Raw genomic sequence first — 9804 nt, 5'->3', positions numbered from 1 at the left:
TGTTTTTTTTTTTGTTGTTGTTGTTTTAAGTGTTTAAAAAAAAGAAGAATAAAATATTGAAATAACACAACAGGTGTTTTTAAAAAGTTTTTTTATTTTATTGAAATCGTACATTCGGGCGTAGGTTCGGTTTGAGCGCACCTCATTGCCTCCCAGAGGCTTTTCATTTTCATAAAACCGGAAAAGTTACTTTGGTGCTCCTAGTTTCTGTAACTTCAATCAAACCAGACCTCTGCGTAAAGTTTTTGGACATGGAACTGTACAGCAATGATTCATACTCTCACACACAAATGTAAAAAAAAAAAAGTCTTTGGAGTAAGGGTGGGGATGGGGATGCTTATGTCCACAGGCTGAAGCACTGGCTAGTTCTCTTGACCGCTGCTTGGTTCTCGAGCGCTGGTTTGTGCCCCAAACTTTGTTTCGGTCCCTCGCTGTGAGCTACACTTCGCTCTTATCGTTCTGACGGTGCTGCGAGGATGTCCTCCAGCTGATTCAGCACCTGCACGGAGGAGAAGAGAACAAACTGATCCGATGTGCTGCGATGCAATGCATTCACGTACAAAAACGGGCTAGGGAACAAGTTATTTGGCTTGCACAGCGATGTCATAAATCAAGAACTGTTTGCTCATTTTATGAACGCATGAGTTTGTATGTCATTTTATGATGAAGTAATACATATTAACATTCCAGGATTCTTCACTTGAGTGCTGGAAGTAGTCCTGGACATGGCGGTGTCCCTAACCTCCCTAACCAAATGGCTTTGCAAACAAGTTGGTTTCCATGGTGATGTTTTGCTACGGTGTCACAAGTTTCAATTTGAAGCCAATTCATAACTTGGGGTACAGAGCACTCCTAAAACGGAGGGTGCGGGCCACCTCGCGCTTCTCGAAACGGGACATCGAGCGCCCCACTTCCCTTGGACGCAACGCGAGAAGGGGCGGACCTGTTTGACGTCTGGCCGACGCCCCTTTCTCTCGTTCAGGCAGCGCTGAGCCAATGAAAACATCCTCTCGACGGCCAGCGGCTCCCGGCCCTCCATCTTCTTGTCTACAAAGTCCTCCAGCGTCATTTCTTCATCCTCTATTTCGTCTTTCATTTCCATCTGAAAAAGAAGCCTCATTGTTCAGCCTCGCGCACTCTAAACACACCCCCCCACCCCACCACCACCACCCCCTCAAAAAAAAAAAACGTTCCCCTGAATGCTGTAAACCAAGGGTCCTCAAACCTCCAGCCCTGGAGGGCCACAGTCTCTGCTGGTTTTTGTGACTTCCTTCAATCGGCAGCCATTTTAGGCCTTGGAAACAAGGTGTGCGGGACTCACTTTAATCGGTCAGTGACTGAAATGAAGCACTTTAAGTGCGGGAGCACATCAGAACCCAGCACACTGCAGCCCTCCAGGATTTCAGTTTGAGATCCCTGATGTGAAGTCATTGGGGTTGAGTCATTGGAATCATGCTGGGGGGTGGATTCCTACCAAGAACTGTGGCTCACGGCTATCGTCTACTGGCGGGAGTCCGGAGAGCACCTCTAACAGCACCTGTCAAAGAGAAAGCCAGCGAGGTCAAGGGTGCAGTTCCATCGGAGCCCACGGGGGGCGCAGGGGAAGAGGCCGTACCACGCCGAAGCTGAAGATGTCGGACTTGGGGCTGATCTCGCCCCTCAGAGCCTCCGGCGCCATGTACGCCGTGGTGCCCACGATCTTCTCCGTCAGCGCCGTCGACGACGTCCGCTTGGCCGAGGCACGCGTGAGCCCGAAGTCCGAGATTCTGGGCGCCATCGCTTCGTCCAGCAAGATGTTCCCGCTGTTGGGGGGGGGGACAAAACTGTTACCTCTTTATAAGTCAGCTACTGCTGCAGTTAGCAAGGTTTGTAAAAAAAAATCTTCCAGAGACACCCTCGCAGACTTCTATTTTTGTGTTCATTCTCCCTTTTTAGAGAAGGTGTTTTTTTTTAAGGTATGTTTTTTCAGCATTACAAGTCAGTGTTCTAAGACTTGATCGCTTTCAGTTGCCAGCAGTGATTGTTACATCAGCTTTGGAATGTTCACTTAAGAACATTCTAATCACTTGTTTGTGATCTCGCACCTTAAAGGGCTAATGGCCTCTACTGACATGGGAGTGAAGGCGACCATAGCAATTGCCTACTTCATCAGTTTGTTCGCAAGTTATGCGCCATTGTTACTAGATAATACTGGGGTGAGATTACAGCGGAGTTTAAGGCCTGCATTCCTGAAGCCTCTCAGAGCAGCAGCAGTAATCCAGGATCAGGTTCCCCCTGTCCACTTTCGAACCAAATCAATGATGAGGAGAAATAAGAAACTGACCCTAGATCAGCACGCCCCTGAAATGCATTGTAATTTGGCGTGTGTTTGGACGTACAGGATGGGGGGGGGTCTGATCTTGGTGACGGATGCAGTGTGAGGGCCGCGATGCTGGCGTCCCAAAACCTTTACAAACGCCCTGTAAAAGCAGCCCTCTTCACCCGACAGACAGAGGCCACAGAGGACGGTACGCTGAGTGTGCGGGAAATGGAGAACCTCTTGATGTCTCTGTGGACGTGGTGGTTCGCATGCAGGTACTCGAGGCCCCTCGCTGTTCCCACGGCGATCGCACACCTCCTACTCCAGGACAGAGGAGGGCATCCCCCCTGCAGACACGCACACGCACACGCACGGATAAGTAATCCTGATCAGCACAGACTAAGGTTTTGGTGACAGATCAGACTGAAGCTGGCAAGTCGTAGCTTTTTCTTACGATACTGTTTAGTAGGTTGATTAAATTCATTAGAATTTTTTTTTACATATACAAAACCCTAGAAGGACAAGAAAAGCGATTAAAACAAATGCAGACACTAAGTCACATTGGGGTATGCGTCTGGATGAACAGTAGCATGTGTAATTGATTCATCTGGATGAACAATAACAGGTTTAAACAATTGTGGTTATCTGGGCTCTGATATTGATGACAACTCTGTTCTTTGAATCTTTTTTAGGTTTTTCTTAATAGCAGCAGCCTCTGCTGAACAACACAATGGTAATGTAATGTAGAGTAGAGCAATGTGATGTAGACTAATGTGATGTAGAGTAATGTAGTGTAACGTGATGTAGACAAATGTAGAGTAATGTAGACTAATGTGATGTAGAGTAATGTCATGTAGAGTGATGTAGAGTAATGTAGACTAATGTGATGTAGTGTAATGTGATGTAGACTAATGTGATGTAGAGTAATGTAGTGTAATGTCATGTAGAGTAATGTCATGTAGAGTAATGTAGTGTAACGTGATGTGACGTAGAGTAATGTAGTGTAATGTGATGTAGTGTAATGTAGTGTGATGTGATGTAGAGTAATGAAGTGTAACGTGATGTAGAGTGATGTGTAATAATAACTCACCAGGCAGGCCAGCTTGTCCAGCAGGGAGCCATTAGACATGTATTCGTACACCAGGCAGGGGTGGTCCCCGTCAGAGGAAAATCCCACCATCTCTACCAGGTTCACGTGTTTAAGCCTGAGACCAAGAACAAAACCATTCACCCTACAACCGCGGAGTGACCATTCACCCTAAAATAGCATACAGTGAACGTTCATCCTAAAATAAGCTACAATAAGCCTTTACCCTAAAACCCTCTGTAGTGACCACTCGCACTAAAATCACATGCTAAGGCCACTCACCTCACCAAAATCACAAGCAATGACTGCTCACCTTAAAAATCGCCTAAATATGACTGATCACCAAAATGACAATGAGCACTTTCAAAAATCACCAACACTGACTGCTTGTCCTGACAATCGGTGTTATAACGACACAAAATAACTCTTCTCAATAGATTTTTCTTCTGATGCCACCAATGCACAAACAAATTAATTCTCCATTTTTATCAAAGTAAATGAAATGTTTCTGCTTAGATTTCAGTGGAGACCGTTTACGTCGGGCCTGGTCTTAGAGACGTACATCTTGAGCGTCTGGATCTCCTGGTTAAACTGAATGTTCAGCTCTTGAGGGCAGATGTCATCCATCTGCAAACGGGGGACAAAAAAAAACAAAAAAACAATCATTTCTCCGCCCAGTTTTAAAGCGGTGCCTGCCTTTTTAACCATGGCAACGAATGCAGCGTTATCTCACGGAATATTCTTAGATACAACAGGCAAGTTGAGTTTTAAAGCTGGTTGTCAGGCCCACAGATACTGGTCTTCTTGGGTCTGCGGTAATTTAGGGCAAAACACTGTCTGGTTGTCACCAAACTTCTTTTCTTCCTTGGAATGTTTTTTTCAGCATTCTAAGTCAGCGTTCTAGGGCTCAACCGCTTTCTACGGTAGTGAGTTACGTCAGCATTAGAACGTTCAGTTAAGAACATTTTGATCACGTGATCTCGGGAATCAATTTTTTTAATACTCGTTAACATAATAAAAATGTCGCAGGGCAAGTCTGACATTTGCAGAAAGTTTATTCGGAATAGAACTTCAACCCCAAGCAGCAGTGTAATTTCTTTCTTTCCTTTTCTTTTTTTTTTTTGCCTTGGAGAGCCACCACACACGGGGGACAGAACAGGGACGGATTTCGGGGGGGCCTTACACAATTGAGCTTCTTCACCGCCACCTGTCTCCCCTTGAAGCAGCCCCGGTACACCACCCCGAACCCCCCCTCGCCCAGCCGCCGTCCGCCTTCCGCCGCGGGCCGCTCGTCGAAGCCGCCCGTCATTTTCGCCAGCCTGTCGTAGGAGAACCTGTAGAACCCTGGGAAAGGGTCGAAAAAAGGAGTCGTCGGCGCGTCTTTAGAACGGACGCCTCCGTCTGCCGGCGAGGCCGCTGACAGTCGCAAAACGCACGCCTTCCCTTCGGCCACAGCGGCACAAAGACGCTGCGCGGGAAGTGGGAAAACTGAGAGACCGACTCTGAACCTAAAACACAGATTAAGAAAAACTAAACATCCCAGTGGGAAGAAAAAGTTAGTCAGTGTTGAGGGGGAAAAAAAAACTGCTAGTGAACAACTCTCCGGAGGAACCTGGCTTAGAGGGGGAACCCATCCTCTGCCACGCGGTTCGAATTGGTTGTTGAAACTTGGCTAAACTGTTATGGGAAGGTAATGGGGAATCTCTGACCAAATAATACATTATTGCACACATTAGTGTTGTTGGGCAGATTATATGCCTGTGGTATATATTTTTTTTAAATATATGTATGGATTCATGTACTCTAGCTGAAGAATATGCGTAGCACCCACCAACACACTTAAATGCTAAAAGGACTGTTCAACCATGTTGCATGGTGTGGAACTTCATTTACCTGTGTCGTGAGGCTCCTCCTCCTTACCTGTGTCATCAGGCTCCTCCTCCTTCTCCCCTGGTGCTGAGGTGCTGTCAGGAAGTGGACATTCACTGGCCCGCTCCTTCTGACCAATCACACGCGTTACCTGGTTACTCGGGGATAGGCATTCCTGAACTGGAACGTTGCATTGTACGCCTGGATCCATTTTAATTGTGCCTGAAAAAACAATATATAGGACGGAAACATCAAAACAAACATTTTAAAGTGTCAGAAACACTTACCCCTACAGGTGGTGACTTACAGCACACCGAAATAATAGTCCTTACACAGACTTCAGTTCCCATTCTGTGTTCATGTATGTTGTCCTCCAGCCATTATATCAGAAGATCTGAATACGAATGAATATACTAATATATTTATAGCCCCAGAGGGGGATTTTGATTGCAACCATGTTAAAACAGATGTTTTAAAATGCACAAGACACTACACATAGGACAGAATAAAGTAATTTTAAAATATAAAATTTAAAATCCAGTAGTTTAAGATGCTGTGATCTGCAGTTGTTACTTGTTAAAATATGAAATTATCAGGGTACTATGTAAAATACACTGGATGCTTTTTTTTTTTTACCTGGGAGCAAAAGACTGGCTGCAGCCAGTAACTGGTGTCTGCATAAAATATCCACCAGTTCCCCCACTGTGCAGTTCGTGGTGCCCCAGTCATGGAGCAGTTCCATCGTAGGACTTCGTCCCATCGACACCAACCTTTCAAATCTCCTGCATACAAACATGTGACAATAAGCGCAACGTATACAGTGCGGGTCGCTGCCTATTGTCCGAAGACAATATCGGGAATTCAATAGGGTATCCGATTGGTAACTAGTAACATCTAGGCAAAGCAAAGGAAGTGAGCGTAATTATTTGGTAACATATTATGACGAAGTGCAATCGAATATGCATGTTACCAGGCTAGCAAGTCCAGCAATGTCAGTGCAACGTTACCTTAGATGAAGCTGTGTGTATCTCGGCTCCCCAGTCGGTTTATGAATATCCCCTAAGACCTTTTTCCAGCTGTCTTGGGGGTCCAAGAAGTCGGACAGTTGACGCAGTGTGCTATGCTTTAGGCTCCGGACAAATGTCGCTGAGGTTATTCCGTTATTCATCCTACGTTGTTGAATGTAGGCACGTTACACACCATTTATCGTTATCTTTCACCTATACCATTTCAATTTTAACAAGGTAGCACAGGTTTGTTTAGCAATCAATATTAGTTTGTTACCCTATTCCCACTGGTTTGCAGATGTGTCTGCGCATAAAAAATACGTAAAACAAAATGCTGGCATAACCTGGCCAGTTTCCTTTCTTTACGAACGTAGTGTTTCGCGATCTAACTTTCCTTTTAATCTACTATTGGCGCTAGTTGAAGCTGTCAAACTGGCTAACTGCAGCACAGCTATCAATATTCGTCCTTACCTTACATCTGTTGTTACAAAAGTGTCCACAATCTGCTTAAAATTGTACTTTATATGACACTGTACTAACTGTTCACAGTATTGCCGTGGGGTTTCCAAAATTGAGCAACTTCCCTGTATAATAGTGAACGAGTTTTTCACCTTTAAATTCATTTTTTCGGCCTACAGTAATCTGCACGTCCCCTTTAAAATCCTCTATTTGACTCACGTGACACGGAAGTAGCCCGCTAGTAGTACGCATTGCCATGTGAGTGTTGTACTCTTTTTCAATGCGTTATTTACGCCAATGTACAGTCTAATATGTAGGGTGTGAAGTTTCCTAACTAACTGAGGCCGGTTCCATGTTTCCTTGTATGTACAGACGGCTTTTGCGCGATTGTGTAGTGTGGCATTCGGTCCGCCGGAGAGGCGGACTGGTCTCGGCTGCGCCGGCTGGTGGGAGAGCGAACCGAGTTTGTAATGGCGCTAATCGCATTCGTCTTGAACATTCCGATTCCGTCAACTTGTTTTTCTCCTCGGTAAGTTTCAAAAGTTCAATTCTGAATTAGGTAACATTTTATGTGTATTTACTAAGCTGTCTGTTAGGCAGGATTAGCTGTGAGTTGCCTTGGTGGACTGAAATGGCTGTTTTTAGCTTCTCAGGCAGGCATCGCATCAGAAACTGTAAATCAGCTGAAATTAAGCGAACTTTAGCAACCAGTAACTGTTAGCGCACATAAAGCCTAAAACTACAAGCCACATTCCTCATGAGAAAAACTAACGTTGAACGGACGTTAACTTCTTGTGGAAGCGGTCGCTTCCCCGTGTTTTGTTCGGAACACGATGAGTTTACGTTTGTACAATAAGTGGAAGATATCTGAGTAACTTGGATAACTGGCAGTTTTTATTTAACTTAAGCTCATTTTGTTCATTCATTCAGAGGCTTAATGAACAGTCAGTTTTATCAATGAAGAGGAAGAGGACCCTAAAAGATCTTTTTTTTTGGTAAGTGTGGTCGTTTTGCTTTAAAAAAACGCCCCCTCCTAAAGGGACAGGGGAGCTGCATGGCCCCCCTCCTCTCCCCAGGCACAGGAGAGCTAGCAGAACTGGTGACAGTGAATCCGGGACTGTGTACAAACTACAACACCCTTATGACTGTATGTACTATCTCTGTGCATGTTCCACCATGAGTGTGTGTGAGACAGACTGAGAGTGAGAGAGAGAGGAGAGACTGTGTGTCTGTGCGTGTGTGTGTGTGTGTGTGTGTGTGTGTGTGTGTGTGTGTGTGAGAGAGAGAGAGGAGAGACTGTGTGTCTGTGTGCGTGTGTGTGCAATGCATGTATGTGTGTGTGTGTGTGAGAGAGAGAGAGGAGAGACTGTGTGTCTGTGTGTGCGTGAGAGAGAAAGAGAGAGGAGAGTCTGATTTTGTGTGTGTGTGTGTGAGAGAGAGAGAGAGAGAAGAGACTGTGTGTGTGAGAGAGAGAGTGAGAGAGAGGAGAAACTGTCTGTGTGCGTGTGTGCGCAATGTGCATATATATATGTGTGTGTGAGAGCGAAAGAGAGAGCTATTCCTTGTCCTTGTAATGTGAATCTTGGTTGTCAAACTTATTTGGATTTGCTGCACATAGATTGCCTTCTGGGGACAATAAAGAGCTAATGAAAGTAAAAGTGTTCTTATTTAATGTTATTTAATTGAACAATGACAGCACAATCCAACTTCAGAGGCTGGGAATTTGTGATTGAACCACTGGAATATAACAATAGGAGGATAACAATTTGAATCACTTGTTCAAATCAGAATCAGCTTTCACAGAGTAGTTTACATGTTTTGCCACAATCTCCTTGTCTTCATATTAGGAACATAATTTTGTGTTTTACAGTTTTAAAAATAAAATAACACTTTTAAGAGTTTTTGTGTTTAAAGTTATGAGCACAATGACTCCCGTCCTTCTCTTGTCTCACCTTGCCTTACAGGGAGGGCACCTGCTCTGAATCTGTGGGGGACATTGGGGCAGATGAAATGCCATACAACAGCATACAACGTGACAGTTGATTATCTTCCTTGGGCTGTGTTAATGGACCCTGCCAGGCTCAGGTCTGGATGCAGGCATCTAGTTAATAGGTGGGTTGATTATCTTAGCTGGGCTGTTTTGATGTGGAGTTGAATATCTAAGCTGAGGAAATTTCAGTGTTGGAGTAGTTGATTATCTCTGTATAAAGTGAAGTTCACTTAACTGCAGACCTGTTGGTGTGGGAGTTTATTATCTTCATTATGATATTGCTGAGAAAATATCAATTATTCTCCCTGGCCTGTGTCAATGGGGAGTTGGTTATCTTAGCTGAGGATATATCGGAGAGAGAGTTCATTATCTTTACTAGACAGTTTTAATGTTTCGCTGAGGAAATTTCAATGTTGTCAGTTGTCTTCCTGGAGCTGTATTAATATGGAGTCTATAATCCACATTATAGCCTGGAAAATCGGACGCACTTGTGTTTTAAACATTAAATAGTTTCCACTTCTCCAGGGTATAAAAACGCGAACTGCCATGCTTGTAAAACTTTTGAGATTAAAGCTTCATGCCACCATTTCAAACTCGGCTTTTCAAACTCGATTTAAGGGTTTATCATTGTAACATTTATAATGGGAGTGCATCAGCGCAGATTCTTTTGTCAAAATTACCAAAATGTTGTCATTATTTTAAAGTACAGTGCTGTTGTATGACATTTCATTAATTATTTTCTTAACGACGGCTTCAACCGGGGCCGTCTGTATTAAACGAGTAGGAATGCTGGCTCCCTCTTGTGGACATAAAACGCACCTGCAACAGAGTACCCGAATGTCCGCGCACCTGTCATCAATCACCATTAAAGCACGGGAAAAACACAGCTCTCGGTAGTTGTGGAGGAAGTTGTAGAAGTTGTAAGTAATCGCCTTTTTTATTATCTTAATCGGGTATGGTAAAAATCTGAGAAACATTCAATTAATTCCAAAATTTTTGCGCAAATTTTCGATTTATTTGCGCATGTAAACGTAGTAAAGTCGGCTTTAAATTTCGGCCTTTTAAAACTGCGCATGCGAAAGGTCACCAAACG

The 9804-nt window shown here is 44.2% G+C and overlaps 1 protein-coding gene and 1 long non-coding RNA gene across 4 annotated transcripts in view; one reads left to right on the top strand and one right to left on the bottom strand.

The window, feature by feature from the left end:
* Positions 1-74: 74 nt before the first annotated feature.
* On the bottom strand, positions 75-6885 carry irak4 (interleukin-1 receptor-associated kinase 4). 2 transcript variants are annotated; one of them, XM_064319592.1, is made up of 12 exons: positions 6734-6885; positions 6263-6424; positions 5892-6037; positions 5307-5477; positions 4570-4730; positions 3949-4013; positions 3390-3504; positions 2537-2646; positions 1616-1802; positions 1475-1537; positions 944-1102; positions 75-499 (listed from the first exon to the last, which is right to left on the bottom strand). In XM_064319592.1, exons 1-12 carry the CDS (start codon positions 6883-6885, stop codon positions 452-454), a joined length of 1539 nt encoding a protein of 512 aa, XP_064175662.1. In that variant the 3' UTR covers positions 75-451. The 2 variants fall into 2 exon arrangements, with proteins under 2 accessions (XP_064175662.1, XP_064175663.1); XM_064319593.1 differs by having other exon boundaries at positions 6263-6826.
* A 40-nt stretch (positions 6886-6925) lies between these two features.
* LOC135246092 (uncharacterized) overlaps positions 6926-9804 on the top strand; it is a 25444-nt gene continuing 22565 nt past the window's right edge. Inside the window, exons 1-3 of one of the 2 annotated variants that reach the window (XR_010327494.1) lie at positions 6926-6979; positions 7094-7250; positions 7652-7716. This is a non-coding gene — a long non-coding RNA (uncharacterized LOC135246092). Of the gene's footprint in view, positions 6980-7093; positions 7251-7651; positions 7717-9804 lie in introns of those variants that run through there. The other variant, XR_010327493.1, reaches the window with a different exon arrangement.

The sequence above is a fragment of the Anguilla rostrata genome, chromosome 19, assembly GCF_018555375.3.
Source record: "Anguilla rostrata isolate EN2019 chromosome 19, ASM1855537v3, whole genome shotgun sequence".
Classification (NCBI taxonomy): domain Eukaryota; kingdom Metazoa; phylum Chordata; class Actinopteri; order Anguilliformes; family Anguillidae; genus Anguilla; species Anguilla rostrata.
This window is presented reverse-complemented; position numbering and strand designations above follow the sequence as displayed.